We start from the raw sequence: 20,687 nt of genomic DNA on the forward strand, positions 1-20,687 counted from the left end.
TTAAGTATATGACCTAATTTTCAAAATTTGTCAAAGTACAAATACTAACAACATAATTTAACCTTTCAAAATCCATAATCAAACAATAAAGGTGAAACATTAGTTTTGGTATGTTTTTTTTGGGCATGCAATCTCCATTAAACCTAGTAGGTCTTACTCAATAAGAAGACTCAAATTCAAATCTTAAATATGACATTGTTAAGAGGGGTGGCTATGAATTTAAAAAATAAACCTCACATATTAACAGTAAATATATAAAAAAATCTCATAAGTCTTAAAAAAAAATTAGCAAAAAAATGATTACATGCACGAGAAAATGTATAAAAAGAACAAAAAGTAACACTTTGATCCACTTACCAATCAACGACTGTAAAAACTGAGAAAAGTCACAGCTTGTGACTTGATCATCTATACATACAAAACTAAAGGGAAAAAGCTTAAATTATTGGGTTTAAGATAGTATTTTCCTTCTCCTACGAAGTCATTTTAATCCTCAGGAAATCTGAAAATCCCGAATTTCTCCTTCCCAGATAGAGAGAAAACAAGCAATTTTTTTAATAAGAGGGAGAATATTTGGGTGTCTGTTTTTTTGTTTTTCTTCGAGCTACTACCAATGGTTGAAACTTGAAATAAAACAAAATTTTATTGTTCCCCTTTCCAATTTAAGGAGGAAAAAAGGGGGGAAAGCTAACTCAATATGCGATTTTTTATTTGATTCTGGGAGTGTGGTAAAATCTAGCTCGTTAAAATTTCCATATTTTTTTTATTGAATATCACACACTGAAAAACTCAAGAAGAGAAAAGCCAAAAAAAAAATGAACGGAGGAGATGAGGTGGTCACAGCTCCGGCAGGCCCGCCACAACCATTGGATTGGAAATTCTCTCAGGTATTTGGTGAACGAACGGCTGGAGAAGAAGTTCAAGAAGGTAATTTCTTCTTGCTTTTGGATCTAATTGGTATTGTGCTGGTTTATTGGAATTAGGGTTTATTTTAGTGATTGGGACATAGTTGGGATCATGGGCTATTGAGTAATTGTTGTTTATGTTAATGGGCAAGGAAAAAAAATCTTGACTTTTTTTTTGGGGGGGGGGGGTGTTGCGGCTGCTTAGATTTGGGAAAAATACTGGGTTTGAGACAATGCTTTGAATCATTACTGGGTAATAGTTTTGTGAGAAAAAAAAGTAGTGTGGAAGTGAACTTGATGAAGTTAGTGATGTTGCATGGACAGATAAGTTGTGCCTCATTTGTTTTTTGTACTATTAAATTAACCATAGTGGTTTGAAACTCAATTTTTTTTCTACGTATTATGTGGTTGTCAGATTTCAGTGATGGCAACTGATTAATAGTATTGAGCACTGAATGGGAACTGGAATCTGGGCATTATCACTCTATTAGGATGGAGCTAGATTATGTTCTAGGAGTTTATTTATGTCGTTTTAAGTCTTAATTCATGCATGGATTACTACATTGATTTGCCATGGGTTTATTATTTAAATGCTAGAAGTAAAGGCAGGTACATTTTAAGTACTCCTGAGTTCACTTGGTGTGTTTTAGTTTGGTTATGAAAGGGTTATGTCATGGCAAACTTTCTAGCAAATGGGACGGACAGAAAGGACATTATACTATCAGTTGAATGATGTAAGAGTATTCATATTTGGCCTTTTTGATAGTTTAAATTTCATATTTTGTCTCAGTAAGTCAATAGTGAAACTTGGCTTAACGAGTTGAGTTAAATCCTGTGTAAGTATATGGTGGGTAAACATCAAAGTCCTTGACTTCTTCTGAAACAGATAAGCAGAGACATTTCGTTATGAAAAGAGTTATAGAAATAGCTTGATGATACTCAGCTTAATGACACTATAAGAATTAGCTAGTAGACAAAAATGGGAAGTTTGAGGTGTAGACATTACATTCTGTTGATGATAATTTATAGTCTTAACTAAATTTTTCAAATTTCAATTTTGAATTGTAGAAAAGAAATGAATGATGAGTCTCTTTGGCAAGAATTCTTTCTTGGAAAGCATTATCTTGGGTAATGTGATCGTCTAAGTGCTTGTCATTTGCTCTCTCTCTCTCTCCCTCCCTCCTTTCCCTTCTCATGTCTCCAAATTAAGCCCATCATTGCCACAGTGATTTTGCCCCCTTAAGCTTGTCAGAATAATTGGGTGAAAGGGCTATGAGAATTTATACTACAGTGGCTGTGAATTATTCTTGGTAAGGCATGGCAGAAATAGTTAATAGTTTATCAAATTGTAACCTTTCTTGTGTTCTCAGAGAGGAGGAAATATTTAGTATAGAAAAAATGACCAAGAGACTTAAGATTTCTGATATTCAATAGTAAGGGAAAAGATTTGACCTTCTTCCCTAGCAATAGCATTGCAGTTTCTTTATAGAAAGTTGGTCAGTCTTGATAAAGTTTTACCATTACTCTTACTGCACTGGCAGTACAATTGTATTTTCTTAATAATTTCTTTTCCTGCTGCAGTTGACATTATTTCAGCAATTGAATTTGATAAAACTGGGGATCACCTTGCCACTGGTGACCGTGGGGGCCGGGCTGTTCTCTTTGAGAGGACAGATACCAAGGATGTGGGTTTTGCTACCTTCACTGATGTTAATATATTAACTTAGTGTTTTTCTTTCATTTCAACTTTATAAAAACTTTTTTTCTTTTTTCAATTTATAGCATGATGCACTGAGAAGGGATTTGGAGAGAACGGACCACTCAATTAATCGGCACCCTGAGTTCCGTTACAAGACAGAGTTCCAAAGCCATGAGCCTGAGGTGCGCTCTCATCACATTTTGATGCTATGATGCACACACAGCGTCACTTTTTTTACTCTGTGCTCTATTTTTATGCATTGGTTTTTTTATTTTTGTTTTTTACAGTTTGACTATCTCAAGAGCTTGGAAATAGATGAAAAAATCAACAAAATCAGATGGTGCCAAACAGCCAATCGTGCCCTATTTCTCCTTTCTACAAATGATAAAACCATCAAGTTTTGGAAGGTAGGAAGGAAACTTTTGCTGCAACTGTTTCTTAACTGTATGGCTTTCAGTTTGATTGTAGATTATCTACGTGATCACTTTGTTTGTAATAAGTAGTGGTTGGTATTTTAGTATTGATGGGGTTTTGCATCAAGTTAGTTCATGCATTTTACTGGTATATGTTATTTAAACTATGGCAATGGTACTGGTGCATGGATAGAACAGTATATGGAATTCTCTTATGAAATGGCTACTTAGGCAAGATTAAAACATGCTTGGTAATGTTTCTCCTTTTTTTCTATCTATAAGCATATGCAATGATTCATATTATGATTTCTTGCTCCGCTCTTGCCATTATACCCATTTATTTCTCTGCTAACTGTCTGTGGGTTCAACAGGTACAAGAAAAGAAGGTCAAAAAAATTTCTGAAATGAATTTGGACCCTCCAAAAGCTGTAGGAAATGGCCGTGTGGCTAGTTCAAGTAATTCTAATAGTCCCACACTTTGTCTTGCAAATGGAGGTTCCTCTGGCAATGATTTTTCTTTCCCACCAGGAGGCCTGCCATCATTGCGTTTGCCTGTGGTAGTTGTACTCTACACAATTATTTTAATTATTCTGTGATTTAAGTTGTAGGCTGAACTTTGAGTACCTCTTAAGCTATATGAATTCTATGCTCAAGGTGAGGGAGGATGGTGAAAAACTTAATAGAGTTTAATAGAAGTGCCAATAAGGTGATAACCTTCTTTTATCATCAGATTTTTCCTAGGAGTACCTTTTTTTGGTGGGGAAGGCCATGAGACTTAAGTATTCGACCTTTTTTCTTGATTTCTTAGAAGCATGTCCTTCTAGATATTTCTGTTGAATATAATGTTGGGATATAGATTCTATCCTGTTATATATTATCATTAGGGATCTGCCTCTTCTTGTTGTTCACATCTTTTTGGACAACTTGCCCCTAGCAACCATAAGTGGCTCAAGTCCTTTGAAGACCACATTGTTATTCAGTCTTTTCCTTTTTGGCCAGAGAGGAGAGTTATGATTTTTTGATTGAATAATCATGAACCTTTTTTAATTGTTTTAATTCTTCTTGATCTTTTGCTGACTGCTAAGCTTTAACCTATAATCTTTACTATTTCTAGGTAACAAGTCAGGAAACCAACCTAGTAGCTAGATGTCGAAGAGTATATGCCCATGCTCATGATTATCACATCAATTCCATTTCAAATAACAGGTAGCTATTCTCTTTTGGCTTTGTGCAATTTTATTGTGCTTTGCCTTTATTTGGTTCTATTTGACAATTAATAGAAGAGGAAGTAAGGAAGCATCTTTTCCTCTTTATGATATAGATATTATAAACCAGGTGTACTAGCTTTTTATTCTCTGATTGAATAAAACCTATTGACACCTGAGACACTTGAATGCCCTTATAAAGAGTGTCAGTCTGATATATGCGTATTTTCTGTTTTTCTTTTTGTTGATTATATTTGGTCCTTTGCAGTGACATTCTTAGGGATCTCCTGAGAAAGTGATGTTTACTAATTTTAGTTTCTAGATTGGAGTAGAAAGTTAAAACTGGCATGAACTGGGCTTCTTTCTTTCTTTTCTCATTCAGACTTCGATACTTCTTGTTTTTCTGAAGGCATAGGATTTCCCAGCTATAATAATATTGTATGATTTACAAAATAATTATTATATAATGAATCTTGATTCCTTAACAACATTATGTTGCTGAACTCTTTGTGTTGTCATGTCCAAGCAAGAAGCTGTAATTGTGAATGGTCTCTGTTTATGCCTTTTATGCTTTAGAAATGAAAGGGTGATTAATCACCTTGACAAAACTGGAGAACTTCTAAACAATAGGTCATAGGATTACATGCTATGTAATGAATGGAGGTTTTTTTTCAGGATTGTTTTTCATTCTCTAGGTCTCTGAGTCATCACATTCTTATTTTGCATGAAAATTTGGCATGTTGGCCCTATCAACCGAGCATGCTTTACTCCCAAGTAACCCTTGAAGCATGAGAGTTTTTAGCTCATAGTAAATATTTAAACCTTGAAGGATTCATATTTTATCACAGAATTGTCTAGTATGACTTGAAGTTAGAGTGTTCAACAATGTTTTCTGTGCTATTATTAGTCTAATTCATGTAATTTTTTTTTTGAAATCCTTGTGGTGATATTTAAGCTTCTTGACATTCAGGCTTGTCTGCGGTTTATGTTTTATTGGATTATAACAGTTATGCGGTTATATGAGAAGAGTGAGTGTTTGTGCATGTTTGGAGCGACATCATGTTTTTCTTTCCATCATTAGCTTCATATTCCAAAATATACTGATACACTCTCTTATCTTTCCCAGTGACGGCGAAACTTTTATATCAGCTGATGATCTGCGTATAAATCTTTGGAACTTGGAAATCAGCAATCAAAGTTTCAATATTGTTGATGTAAAGCCTGCAAACATGGAGGATCTAACTGGTAAGCCTCTTAGCATATTGTTATTTCTTCTCTGCTGCTTCACTTATTGTATTTGCAACTTCAATTCTATTTAAGAAATTCATAAAAGTGTGCTCGTGATAAGTTCCTGTCAAGCACCCTTTGTGTTATTAGTTCGTTTTAGGTTCCTAGGTTTGTTCAACCGTAAGGTTTGTGGAGGTTTGAACTATTACTATTTCTATCTTTGCAGAGGTTATAACATCAGCAGAATTCCACCCTACCCACTGTAATATGTTAGCGTATAGTAGTTCAAAAGGCTCAATTCGTCTCATTGATTTGCGGCAGTCAGCTTTGTGTGATTCTCACGCCAAATTGTAAGTGTCTTACTTTTTTGGTTTTTTTTTTTGCTGAATCTACTTGCACTTAAGAGGTGACAAACTGATAGTTTGGGTTGTTTGGGTTTGCGCTGTTTTGGACTTCAGCCCTTTCATGTTCAGTTTTTTTTCAAATTCAAATCCTTTTTTATTTTAGATGAGTTTGTGTTTGGGCTAGTTATGTAAATTTTTTAGATTTTTATGAAAGATAAAAAAATCATTTTAGCTTGCTTTTTTGAGTTCAGGTTTTTTCAGATTCAGTTCTTTTCAGGTTCAGATTTTATCGGGTTTGGGTCTTTGACTTTTTTGGTCAAATCATGTTTGGGAAGGTTCAGATTTGGGGTTTGCACAGGGTTTTGGGTTTAATTTGCCACCTCAACTTACAATTCCAGTTTTTACCTAAATAGTAAAATACCATTCCTGGTATGAAGAGGATCCAGTTGTTATTTGCTTTCAGTATCCTTTCTGTGAATAATAAGTACTACTCTATGGTGACAGATTTGAAGAACCAGAGGCACCTGGTTCTAGATCATTTTTTACAGAGATAATTGCCTCGATCTCAGATATTAAATTTGCAAAGGACGGAAGATATATGCTTAGCCGCGATTACATGGCTCTTAAGGTTTGGCTTTGTTTCATTCTGTTTGTCCCCTTTTTTCCCCTTTGATATATATAATTATACTTTGCATTGCCTGAACGTCACATTATGCATGCAATTTTTCTTAAGCACACCATGAGGACTTTCTATGCTGTTGAATCCCTAATGTAATTATCCTTTGGCTCATCTTGCAAGACATTGACAGAATTTGATCATGAAGCTTTTATAACCTTTCGCTGCAATTTTCTGTCTTTAAAGATTCTTGTTTGCAAACGTTTAACACAAATTGATTAAAATTGAATACAACAATTTGTTTTGTTGGCATTTTGGCTAGGAATCAAATACTCAAATTTTGTTTATCTCGTAGAGAGCTTATCATGAAGACATGAAAAGGTGGGGTGAGGGTAAATGTTTTGGTAGCTTCTTCCATAAGTATTTGAGCATGTATAGACAAGTTCACTGTTTTTAAAGTAAATTGCTGTATCTGATTTTGTTCTCCATTCTCTATTTGAATCAATCACGTGCCATTTTGTTTCGATGTTTTGATCTTTGTATGTTGAATTCTCACCATATTTCCTACTTCCTTTCAGCTGTAAGACTTCTGATGGTGGTTTGAAACTTGATAATTGATTTTTTTCTTCATATCGTATATGTTTAATGTCTTGTTTAATGGGGATCTTAGGATTTGTCATCTAACTTTGATTATGTATCACTTGGTTGTAGCTGTGGGACATCAATATGGATTCTGGTCCAGTTTCAACTTTCCAGGTTCATGAATATTTGAGACCTAAGGTCTGATTTCTATCTTCTGAAACAGATCAGATTAGTCATATCTGGGTCGTGCCATGTCACTCAGAGCTGATTATCCCATTCTTTAATTGTTTCAGCTATGTGATTTGTACGAAAATGATTCTATCTTTGACAAATTTGAGTGTTGCCTAAGTGGTGATGGATTGCGTGTGGCAACAGGTTCCTACAGGTCTGTTCTGAACAAATCATGTAGTTTTTTATTCTTCTTCTTCTTCTTCTTCTTCTTCTTCCATGTAACATAATATATGCAATTCCTCTGTGATTTCAGCAATCTATTCCGTATATTTGGTTGTGCCCCTGGAAGCACAGAGGCAACTACTTTGGAAGCCAGCAAAAATCCAATGAGGTAAAATATACACTCTAGCTGAGCAAAAGATAAGGAGTGCTGTGAAATGTGATTTATGATTTCCATATTGATGTTGGAAAGTTATTAGTCATAAACATCCATGTCTTTTCAGGAGACAGGTTCAGACTCCCTCAAGGCCCTCTAGATCCCTAAGCAGTATAACACGTGTTGTTAGACGAGGTAGTGATTCGGTGTTTGTTTGTTGCCTTCTATGACTTGTTAACTTTGCAGTTGTTTCTTTTATTTATTTATTTATTTATTTTTTTTTGGGGGGGGGGGGCAGTGGTTGTTTTCTATTTGTACTGAAATGCTGCTATCTGGTTGAATTTGTTGTATCAGGAGCTGAAACCTCTGGAGTAGATGCAAATGGAAATTCTTTCGATTTCACAACAAAGTTGCTGCACCTAGCATGGCACCCAACCGAAAACTCAATAGCCTGTGCTGCTGCAAATAGCTTGTACATGTACTATGCATAAAAGATGGTCCAAGAAATGTATTTGCATGGTTAACTTTTTGTTTGGGTTGCTGATGGCAAAAGCTCCTTTTTTCCTTTCCCCCAAAACTGGTGAGTTAAAGGTTACACGTTGATTCTCACACTTTCAGATGCCCCTAAAACCCATAGCACATGCCATTGTATCAAAATATCAAGAAATGGTTGCCACAGATCCGTGAAGAAGCAACTTGTGTTTGTTCCTGGGTGGGGCAGCTTATTCCCTTTTTCTCTCCTCCCTCCCGAAGCGCGAAAGAGCCCTTATTCCTGTTCTCATCTTTTTTATCACCCCCTCATCCCCAATCTTCTAAAATAGAAGATGGGAGTATGTTTCTAGATTTGTGTTGGGTTGAAGTTAACAGAAAATGTGATTGTAACTAAAGAATGTTAAGTATTTGCCACTAGGTTTTAAGGTAAAATGTTAGCCTTCCTTTTTTATAATTTTTTTAACTAAAAAATCTTGGTGGGGGAGAATCTGTTGATACTTTCAGTCTATCAATTTTTTTATTGATTCTTTTCTCATGTGTTGGAACTTCATCTGTTTCTCCATTGATTTTTGTGACTAGGTTTTGCCCCAAATGACACTTGAATTTTGACTCCAAATACCCAACTTTAAAAAGACGAAGAACTGTATACAAAGAATGGGTTGTCGATGTTGGGATTTAGATTTTAGACTTGTTGAATGTTAATAAATCTCGAATTGTCCTTTAACCCCCACTTTATTTACAGTACTTTGTTGTACCATGCAATTACCATTAGCTTAAGGAAAGTTAAGTTTTGGTCCTCATTGAAATTCAATCATAAACCCACTTCAGATTTGATTAGAATCAATTGCTTAATCATGCACTAAGCTTTGAAAACAAGTATTACCTTCTCCTCCAAGCAAAGAAAACCCTGTTGTAATAACCACAAAGTAGTTTCCAGTAATGCTCAAACTCCCTAGTGGGATGTTATCGATCTTGTTGCATAATGCTTGCATGGCAGCACCAAGTATCCAATTCCTTGCCTTATTGTTTATATTTGCTTGTAGAGATTTGAATCATATAATTAGCTGTTATAAGTAAAAATGAATTAAACTTTTTACCTAACCTTTCACCTTAGAAAAGCAGGTCAACCAATTATTAACGTGTTTATGAGTTAATCGTTATAATTAAAATATTTTCAATTTCATTACCGATGTTATTAAATTTAAATATTTTGGTCGTTTCTCAATTAAATAGTCAACAGAAAGATGATGTGGTCTTTTTCTAATTGATATAATGATAAATTTAGTTCTACATGTTTTGTCAATTGAATTCTAATTTTGAGAAGTTTAGCTCTTAATATTTACATATTTTATCAATTTAATTTTTACTATTAAAATCTAAAAAAATAAAAATTTTAAAAATGATTAAAAATACAAAATATATACAAAATTAGAAAAATACATAAATATTATTTTAAAAAATTAAAGTTTCTGTTCTGGCTTTTCATTAATTAATGATAAGAACACTCTGTATTGAAGGAAGTATTTGGGCATACGTTAGGGAAGGAAAACAAGAGTTTATGTGGGTATTTCAACACTGCTCTATAACATTATAGTTGGTTAGATTTGTGGAAAACAAAAATAAACTAAAATATGAAGATCAGACACTGGTTGAGTTGTTGGGAATTTACTATTGTTCCTAATAATATCTGTATCATGCTCTTGATTGTGGGGGCTTCGACAGTTGCAACCCAAAGCTATTGTTTTGAGGGCCCAATGGTGTTGAGAACGGCTACAATATTCAGTTGAACTACTAACACATGGGGTTTTTATTTAATTGTGCTACTGACAGAGACGTATTTATGGAGCCCATGTTTCATCACTATTCAATTCCTTAACACTTCACCTAAACCCATCACCTTCATTTATTTCCTTCATCTTCCTTGTGCTATCCAATCTTTGTCTTGTGCTACTTCATACTTTGGGGTAAATTATATTACTTATCAATTTATGTTTTGGTCACATAAATTTAAAATGCATTTAAATTTTTTTGTTAAAGTTATTAGGCTGTTAAGATCGTCACTTTATGATCTTCTTTATTTATATTGCTGAACCCAATTAAAAGCTCTCATATCCTCCTCTACAGTTTAAATTTTTTTTCTTTTATGAAATAGTTTTCAATATTACGAATCTGTAAATCAAAATCTGAACAACTTTATTCTTCAATTTCCAACAGTAATCTTCAAATCAACTTGAATCTATGGTACATTGTTCTATTCATCAATAGATATTGTTCCATATTATTGTTCGTTAAATCGTCACTTGGAGCTCATCAACCATACTTTTGAATGAAAGAAAAAAGAACAACCTAATGACTTAAATGAAAATTTCCGAATAGTTCAATAACTATTCGGTAACTATTTCATAACTTTCTAAAGTTGAGTGATCAATATGTAAACATACTAATAATTTAGTGACATCTTTTAAGGGTATATATTAAACATATATATTAACATAACTATAAAAATAACTTTTTTTTTTGTTATCTTGAATTTCTTTAAACAATCTTTTTAGAAATTCCAAAAAAAAAAAGTATGATGCTCGTAAATTTTGCTTTGACATTTTAGCAAATTTTAGTAGCCAAATGGAATTTTTGGTCTTTGAAGTATACGCAAATGGAGGAAAAAGTAGTGCATTTAAAGCTTATTTTAATGGGGTTGACTCCATTAATCCAATACAATGTGTAAAGCTCTTTAAGGCATCGAATCTGCATATGACGATTGAAAACAACATCTTTTACAATATATATATATATAATATAAAATGGAGCAAATACCCACTAAGACTACTTTAAAATGAAATAAATTAAAATATTGGATTATATAAATTTTTAATGTAATATTTGTGTATAAATGCTTGTGTAAATAAAGATGTGAAGTTCAAAAACTTTTTTTTACATATTTTAACCTATTTTTATTTTATTTTTCATTTTGTGAATGTGTCAAAAAAAACTCGTTTAAATAAACAAACAAAGCCTTAATAAATGGGTTCTGTATATACCTGCTCATGGGTAGGGCTACACGGCCCGGCCCGAATGCTCGCCTGAAATATCAGAGGGTTTGGACAAAAATATAGACCCCAAAATGGGCTTGGACAAAAAAATGAGGTCCGGCCTATGGTAAGGTATTTTTGGCCCGAGTTCGGGTCCGGCCCAGCCTGAATTCACTAAATGACAAAAAAATCTGCTATTTTTTTATTTTTGCATGTTATTTTTTTATTATTTTCTCCCTATTTTGCTACCATATTACTATTAGTTGCTCTTATTTTGTCGTTATTATTTGGATATTGTATAAAACTTATTTTATTATTAATTTTGTTATTATTTTAAAGGCATTTGTTAATTTTATTATTATTTTAGAGGTATTTGCTTGTTAAGTTGCATCTATCTTAGTGTTATTTAAGTCTATATATTTTTTAAAATTTATTTTCAATTTGTTAGAAAATATTTATTTTAATTTTTTTAGTATTTTTGATGTATTATATATATTTAAAAATTATATAAAATAATATAAAAATAAATACGAGCGGGTCGGGTCGGGCCCGGGTTTTAGTATTTTTATTTGAGTCGGGCTTGGGTAAAATTTTAAGCCTATTTTTTGGGCCCGGCCCAACCCGAGCCCAATGAATGGACCTAAATTTTTTGTTGAGTCCAGCCCGAACTCGACGCAACCCGACCCATGATCACCTCTAGTTCTGTACTTTTTTTTTAAAATTAATTTCACTCTTATAGTTTGATTTTTTCTAACTTTTTACTTTTTAAAATATGTATTTTTATTTTTAAGATCAATTTTTTTTTATTAATTTTGTCAAATAACAAGACACGGTTTATTTTCTTAGCATATGATGACTTGACATTATGACCTTTTTTTGTATGGTTAAATATTTTTGCACATTTATATGTCATATCACCGTATATTAAAAAATAGTGATGTTAAATTATTTAATAAAATTAATGAAAAAAAGTTGATCTTATAATTAAAAACGCGTAGTACAGTATAGGATTGTGATCTGTTTAATTTTGTTTGGTTTTTCTCCATTTTTCCATAATAATTTTGAGTCTTGGATCTTATTTTAACCAAATAGATTGGGTTTATAATTTTTGGACATTATTTAGTAAAATTTAAAAATAAATTCAAATTTTTTTCTAAAAAGATAATTTTTCAAGTAAATAAAAAATCATTAATAAATTTTATATAATATATATAAATTATTTTTATTACTTTAAATATAAAATATTTATTTCTTAAATCATAAAAATAGAAATTAATAAAAAAAAAACATATTACAACAGTTGTATACAATTGAACTAGAGAAAGAGAGAGAGAGTAAAATCGTAAGCAGTGTGAAATGGGAGGAAAGATATGAGGCACGGCATTTGAGCCGTGTTGCATGCTGACAGGACAGGACGTATCACATTAAGGCCCAACAAGCCACGTTAGGCCTCCTGGGCCCTACTCCCCACTCTTTCCCCCTAATCATAGCCGTTCATTATTCTCTTGATGGGTCCCCTTGTAATTATTAATCTCCCCTTTTCCACGACACTATATTTTCCCATCTCTTTTTCTCCGATCATTTTATTAACAGCGATATATATATTTTTGAAGTTTACCAACATTATTTTAAATGGGTTAGATATAAGTAGGTTTAATTATTATTTTTTTAAATATAATTAATAATGATAGCAAATGAGATGTCGGCTCAGTATTTAAGTTCGAGATTTATGTATAGGTTTTGAAGTCTTTTTATGTTCGGTTGTCATTAGTAGATTTAGTCTAATTAATTTAGTTAGATTGTTGGCTTTAGTCTATGAATTTATATCAATTCTTAAATTTTTTTTTGTGATGTATTGATTTGATTCTGTATTCTGGTTGCTCAGACTATCCATTTCTAATAATTTGATAGGGAGCTTCTGGAATGATAATATTAGTGGACACGTCGACAACAAAAATAATTTATATGAGTTTAAATTATTTTTAAGTGGATGAGTATAACTTTTATTGCTTATTATATTAATAAGTTGACATTAAAAAAACAAGTTTTTCATTTTTTAAAATAATAGAGGTTTTTTTTTTCATTTGAACTATTCAACGTACTAAAAAAAGTAATTTTAATTAATTAATAATAAATAAAATTATATCAATGCTCATTTTTATTTTTTAAAATCGCTAACATCATAGTTAATTGTTTTTAGTATTAGTGTACACATCTAAATTGAATCAAATTCTAACTTCAATTCTCAATTTTTTTTTATTTTTAAAATTTATTTTTTAATATATTTACATAATTTTTCAGGAAGTGTCATTGTTTTATCTTTTTTCAAACTCATAATTAGTGTGAAGAAATTCATCTTGAATTACACTTTCATTTTAATTTAAACTATTCAATTTAATCAATAAGAAATATCATATTATTTTAAATTATGATTATGAAATAAAGTAATAAACTAGGAATTGTTTCCGTTGACTTCTACATGACATGAATTGTTATTTATAAAAATCTTAAGGAATAAACAAATTGATCCTTTTGATCTTATAGTCTAAATAATTTGATTACCAAATTAATCATATGTTTGGTTAATGCGACATTGTTAATCATTCTTTTCTGTTTTCCGTCTTAGAGAGTAAGATACGGGTAAATTATACCATTGGCCATTAAATTATGAGTAAGTTTTTGTTTTTGGTCATTTAATTAAAAAAATTACTTTTTAGTTACTGAATTATTTAAAAGTTTTTATTTAAGCCATTAGGTTGTTAAAATATTATATAGCTTTCTCGATTCGTATTGCTTGTATCAATCGAAAGCTCTCTTTTCCCTTCTCTTCTATAGTTCATTTTATTTTCATAAAACAACTTTAGAGGTTATGAATCCACAAACTAAAATTCAAACGGTCTTTTTCTCCTATCTTTGATACTGATAGTCAGATTAATTTGAATCTAAGACATCTCTTCTACTAGTTAATGAGTATTGATTCATTATACTGATTGTCGAATTGTCACTTAGAGTTTACTGAGATAACTTTTAAAAAAACTTAATAGTTCAATAATCAAATTGTAATTTTTTAATTAAATGACAAAAAAAACTTACATATAATTTAATAATTAATCGTATAGTTTACCCGAAAAATATTTGTAGAAAAAAACAAAGGCAATGAACAGCAATGCGAATGAAGATGAATTCCAATAAGCTCCACGCATAAAGATCAGAAATTAGTTTTAGAAAGTATGGTAAGAAGAATTTTTAATATTTAATTTAATAATATTTTTAATTACTAAAAAAGGCAATAGCAAAATCTAGAAAACCTTCGAGAGTGCCTTCAGATGAAGTTATTTATGTAATTTTGGGGTGAGAAAGAAAAAGAAAGAAATGAGACAAGCTTGGTTGGGTGTGTCTATTTGAAGTCTAGTGGTCACTCTCAGACAGATACACATAGATGTTCAGCCTCTTCTTCTTACAGGGTTTTCAGACTGCAAATATCTTCTAAGTATTGGAATCCTTGATGTTGAAAAAAACAAAACCAGCTTTGACAAATTTTAGGTTGCTGTTTGTCTCCTCTATATCTAATTTCAAGTTTCCTTGATTCAAAACTGAAAGCTACAACTCTTTCTTTTGGTTGTTTAGAATTGATTTTTGTAAAAGGCTTCATATTTCTTATTATTATCTTCGTCTTCCAGTTCCAATATATTTGTGTGAAAACAGAAAAGAAGAAGAAGAAAATAACCTTCCTTTTTTGTCTTGTTTCAAAGTTTAACCAACCACCCTTTTCGCCACTTCACAAACTTTATCAGCTTTTCAATTCCTTGAAGAAGAAGAAAAAAGCCTCAAAATTCAACCCAAATTCTCCATAGAAACGAAACTTTATCTTCAAATTCAATCAAGCAGTGAGGGTTTGAGGTGTGGAGTATTTAAAATGCAAGACCCAACGGGCTTTCACCAAATGAAAGCGCCGGCTTTTCAAGAGCAAGAGCAGCAGCAGCTGAAATGCCCCCGCTGTGACTCAACCAACACCAAATTCTGTTACTACAACAACTATAACTTGTCTCAGCCCCGCCATTTCTGCAAGAACTGCCGCCGTTACTGGACTAAAGGCGGCGCCCTCCGTAACATACCCGTCGGTGGCGGCACCCGTAAGGGCACCAAACGCTCCTCCTCCTCCACCAACAAACCTAAGCGCCAACCCAACCCCTCTCCAGACCCCACCCCAAACCAAAAAATCCCTGATCCCTCTCCGCCGCCGCCGAAATCATCATCATCATCGATGTTTCCCCAGCAGATTGTTTTGAACTCGGGGGCTCAGAATTCGGACTCGGATATCGACTCGACCCGGATGTATCTGTTGCCGGTTGATCATCAAGATGGGAAGATGATGGATATCGGCGGGAGCTTCAGCTCGCTGTTGGCTTCGACTGGGCAGTTTGGAAACCTCCTAGAAGGGTTTAATTCAAATGGGTCGGGTTTAAAAACGCTGAATCATTTTGGAGGGAATTTCGATTCGGGTTGTGAAATGGATCAGAATTCGGGTCGGGACCCGCTATTCGGAGAGAGCAGTAAAAACGGAGAGAGTTATTTGGATGTACAGGGCGGTAGGGATACAAGTTGTTGGAGTGGCGATAGCAATGGCTGGCCAGATCTTTCTATTTACACTCCAGGTTCAAGTTTACGGAGATAGAAATTACATTCGCCTATTTTAAAATTTTATAAATAAATTAAATCTTTATTGTACTCACACATAGATTTTCATATTTAATTTGTGCACCAATAAAAAGTTTACTATTTCAGATTTTATTTGGCACGAAACAAATATGAATATTTACATAAATGAGAAATAATTGTATGAAACAGTGACGCCACGTTATCTGTATTTATTTTCAATAGTTTCAAGAATTGTTTTATTATTTTAATAAAAAAATATTTTTTAATGATTTTTAGCACTGTTTTATAATTTATTTAAATAGATGGTGTACACTTTTTGAATAAACTGAAAACATTTAAAATGGTTCTTTTTATTGTCGTATTAATCACACATGTCTTAAAATGATGTAAAATTAATAATTTCTTAATAACATAAATTTATAGGTCTTATTCATTTAAAATTATTTACCAGACCTTTAAAATCATTGCCATGGAAGGTGATAGTGACCCGTTTTTCATCTTCCGACCCATCATGAAAATGTGGAAAATCATCTGTAATGGCAACAAAACAAACACAATTCATTTCATGTTATGTCGGTAAATAATTTCTAACATAATAAATAAAAACGGGTTTAAATGTTTTTGTTAGTTAGTATGGTATTTAAGAGGGATTTGACGAATTCCGCTTTGTTGTTTTACGAAATTGGTGGAGTGGGAAAAGATTGAGCAAACCCGACCTCCATAGTTAAAGCTCTAAATGTTTGAAGATCTTTTTGTCTTTAAAGAGGCAGACAAAATTGAACTCTCCCCTTCACTGAGATATTATTTGTTATTTCAATGGCCCCAATTTTGACTAAATTTAACTTATCCTTTAAATACATCTATATCTACAAAGGAATTGCAAATATCATTTCGAGTTGTACTTCCAAACTCAAATTTAACTTGTTTATTATTTTTAACACTTATTTACACCAAAGCATAACATGCTTTCTTTTTTTGATGTTGGTCTTGTTTAAAAATATCAAATAAGTTTTAAAGAAATATGATTTATTTGAATGTCATAATGGATTCAACTTAAATGCTATTTAAAAATGTTCGATTGGTATAAATATTATTACTACTGTAAGAAAATGTGGGTTTGAGTGCGTTAAAGCACATAGGATAAATAGTTTTAAACATTGTGACAAACAGAAAATAAATATCAAATTATTGGAAAAAAATGTCACTTAAAAGATTTATAAAAAGCTTGTTCTTTATCACTAATAAAAAATGAAGCATAGATGAAATTTTCAACTAAAAAGAATTGAATATAGCTAAATGGACCACCCAATTTAATATGTGTTGTGAAATATTGGACCACTCATTTGGTTTGACAATGTCATGTCATCTCTATAAGTGCAACCAAAAAAGAGAAATCATTAGGCTTGCAAAAGAAGAGAAAACAAAAATGGGTGGAATCAAGTTTCTTAGACAAATGGAGGGTGGTAAATTGAAATGAAAATTTTGATAAGAATAGGATATATGCTTTGTGCTGGGCTGGCCCTCCCATATCGCTACCAATTTGGCAACAGCGATTTCTTCTAACATCCAATTCAAACTTTTATTCATACAATGAAGTTAAAAAGATAACATTTTATATCTTTCAGATTCTAGTCTTTATAATGTTTATCAAAATTTTAAATATTATAAAAAAGTAGTTGGTGTGCACTTATAACAATATTTGAGAAATATAAATCATATCTGAATTTTAAAAAAATTTGAAATATTTTAATAATATTAATTAGTGAGATTTAGGTTGTATTTTTAGTCAAATTTACTAAATATAATTTTAATTTAATAAAATATGGTTATTATATTTTTATATAAACTAAATAACATCTTAAATAAAATTTATCTTTTTTATTTCACTTAAGAATAAAACTACTTTTATCAAAATTTAAGACAAAAGGTTGCTATAAAAAACTCATTTAATAAATAGTGTAATTCATACTATATGATTGTTATTATTATAGATGAGAAGTTATTATAGGGTAAAAATAAAATATAAAAAGTATTTTAATTAAGAAAAAATAGTCACGAGTAGGTTTTTGGAGGTTGCCATATGTCATTTTTTAAATATAATTTTCAATTTCTATAAAAACACATGCCAATATCCTAAACTTACTTTCAAAATTCTTTTATTTTAGTGTATAAAATAATTATAAAAAATATACGCATAAAATGTGAAGAGAATATTCACTTATAACTCATTTGGTTTGCTGGAATGGAATGATCATTCTATGATAATGGAATAGAGCTGTTGTAACATTCCTGACATATTTCGAGACGTGAACAATGTCAATTTAAGTTGACACATGTTCGAAATTTTCATAGAAGACAAAAATAGAATTATTAGTGTTGGTGGGGAGGATAATTAGATAAGATAGGAAAATAAAAAGACTTTTGACTTTAGAAAAATTTAATTAAGGGGTGGACTAAGTTGAAATAGTGTAAGAAGTATTGGGTCATATTGTAAAATGTAAAAGTAAGATATGATGGAATTAGATGGATGGGAAAAAGAGAAAGGATTTAGAGTGCAAATGACCATAAAAGTACATGGAGATGTGATGGTAATGATTAGATTTTATTTTAAATTAAATAATAAAAAAAATTGGTAGATATTTTAAGAGAAAGTTGTAGAAAAATGGAGGAAAAAAAAGGCAAGAAAAGAAGAAGAATAAGCTATCATCTTTTCCTCACATTTCTCCCTCCCATTTTCACCGAGTTTCACTTTCTTTCATCTTTCCCCTTTTCCACCATTTTAAACTTTTCCAAGCTTCAAATTTTAAAATTCTTCATAGATTTTTAATGAAATTAAGAGAACAATTACATGGTAAACTCATTCCCTTGGGAAAGAAAGAAAAGTGAAAAAAAGTTGAGACTTTTGAGTAAATGACGTAAGAATGATGAGTCTTCTTAGGGGATTTTTTATTTATCAATGTAAAAGCATGGATATGATGTATGATTAATGTATTGATGAGTAAATATTGTGTATGTGTATGTGTATTATGTAATGAAGAGGAAAAGAAGATAAGAGAAGAATAAAAGGAGGATGTGTATGTGTATGTGTATGTGTATGTGTATGTGTATGTGTATGTGTATGTGTATGTGTATGGCAAAGGAGTGGAGAAAGAAGAGAAAGGTTCCTACAAGCATTTTGAGTAAGTATATCAAGATTTTTATTTTATTCCAATTAAATATCTAATTTTAAACTTGATTAATTGTTTTGGTAATATTATTAGGAAATTACTATTGTATAAAAAGAGTGATACTTGTTTTAGAATTATAATAATTATTTGAAGTGAAAGTAATTCTCATTTAGTGAATTGAAAAATATGTGAGTAGTAACTTGAAGAATAAAGGCTTAATTGCAATAAGTACGAAGTTACATATGTGTAATAGATGTCAATATTCAATATCTAAGCGAAACAAGAAATTTTAATACGGTGAATGTCAAGAGAAAATTTGAAGATCATTGATTCTATTTAAATAAGGACTAAATTGTAAAAATAATAAAGCTTGAATTGTTTCATTGTTGAGAAACAATGGAATGAAGTACGCAAGTAAGATATAAGTGGCATGCCAATAGGAAAAGTGATAGTGACATTATGGTGCAAGTGATAGAGGCACTACGATGCAAGCGATAGTGGCACTACGGTGCAAGTGAATGGCACTTCGGTGCAAAGTGATTTACGCATGTTCATGCGAAAAATAGTGGCACTTCGATGCATTTTATCATTTTATTCAGTATATCCTACCATGTTCTATTTTGTCTACATTTGGGCAATTGAATAAAAAGGCAAGTGACAATCGAGTAATAATGGTAAGTGGATCATATTTGGTTAAAGTAATGCTTTAGTATAGTTTTTTTAATTAGCCAAAAATCGTGCATAAGGATCGCGTAATAATTGTTATAGCAAATGGATATAGATGTACCATATCTATTTATGTCATTTTGCCAGAAGCAATCTCTAATATTGTTGTTGCCTTCATAGAGTTATTAAATTACCATTTGAAACTGTTCCTAGTTATGGAATTGGCTATTGTAATTTGACGCTGATTTTTGTTTCACTCGAAACAAAAAATCTTTCATGTCCAAAACATAAAACACCTTGGAAAATTTTAGGGGGTTTGGGCTTGCTCGTTTCATGTTCTATTTGAATGAAGAACAAATTCTACTTGGGTTGTGAGTTCTTTCAGTCTCATAGATGTTTGACATTTTTGGCCAACTAAGGAGTGGCATAACAGTTGATTTTCAGCTAGGACTCTTCAGTTGGTCATATTGAGAAGTTTAAAGTGTTAGAAAATGTTTATCCTTAGGAATAAAACTAATTTTATTAAAATTTAAGATTAAAGGTTTTTATAAAGAACTCACTTAGTAAATAGTGTAATTCATATTTTATGGTTATTATTATAGATGAAAAATTGTTATAGGATAAAAATAAAACATAAAAATTTGGTTTTATAATAAATTTGACTATTATAATGAAACGTTGTTATAGAGAAATTTAAATATATACAACTCGTTTCTCTTATCTTGAATAAGAATCTTTACACACACATATATAATAGATTTAATTCTAGGATGAGTAGATGTTACCACTTAAAATCAAATAGAATAGTAATTTTTTTTAGGATGAGTATATGTTTGTTCATTTTTTTTACATTTTATTTTAATTTTTACTTTAAGTATCTTAGTTAAGAAAAAAATTAGTCACAGGCACGTTTTGGATATTGTCATATGTCAGTTTTATATAAAATTTTTAATTTTTATAAAAACACATGCCAACATCTTAAACTTATTTTCAAATTTCTTTTATTTTAGTGTATAAAATAATTACCCAAAAATATATATGCATGAAATGTGTAAAGAATATTCACTTGTGACATGTTTGGTTCGTTATAATGGAATAGAATTTTAATTGAATGGTCATTCTATGAGAATTATATA

At 31.3% G+C, this 20,687-nt stretch overlaps 2 protein-coding genes across 3 annotated transcripts; both read left to right on the forward strand.

Annotated features, from left to right (window-relative positions):
• The first annotated feature begins 440 nt into the window (after positions 1-440).
• Positions 441-8,580, forward strand: LOC107897394 (serine/threonine protein phosphatase 2A 55 kDa regulatory subunit B beta isoform). Of its 2 annotated transcripts, none has more exons than XM_016822846.2 (14): positions 441-927; positions 2,487-2,590; positions 2,688-2,786; positions 2,892-3,011; positions 3,389-3,577; positions 4,132-4,223; positions 5,349-5,467; positions 5,676-5,799; positions 6,298-6,421; positions 7,121-7,189; positions 7,285-7,376; positions 7,476-7,553; positions 7,666-7,733; positions 7,893-8,580. In XM_016822846.2, exons 1-14 carry the CDS (start codon positions 816-818, stop codon positions 8,027-8,029), a joined length of 1,527 nt encoding a protein of 508 aa, XP_016678335.1. In that variant the 5' UTR covers positions 441-815; the 3' UTR covers positions 8,030-8,580. The 2 variants fall into 2 exon arrangements, with proteins under 2 accessions (XP_016678335.1, XP_016678336.1); XM_016822847.2 differs by having other exon boundaries at positions 445-927; positions 3,389-3,574.
• Positions 8,581-14,363: 5,783 nt separating this feature from the next.
• Positions 14,364-15,993, forward strand: LOC121208602 (dof zinc finger protein DOF3.1). Its single transcript, XM_041079712.1, has one exon. The coding sequence runs from the start codon at positions 14,976-14,978 to the stop codon at positions 15,732-15,734; it is 759 nt and encodes a 252-aa protein (XP_040935646.1). The 5' UTR covers positions 14,364-14,975; the 3' UTR covers positions 15,735-15,993.
• The last annotated feature ends 4,694 nt before the right edge of the window (positions 15,994-20,687 follow it).

The sequence above is a fragment of the Gossypium hirsutum genome, chromosome A10, assembly GCF_007990345.1.
Source record: "Gossypium hirsutum isolate 1008001.06 chromosome A10, Gossypium_hirsutum_v2.1, whole genome shotgun sequence".
NCBI lineage: Eukaryota > Viridiplantae > Streptophyta > Magnoliopsida > Malvales > Malvaceae > Gossypium > Gossypium hirsutum.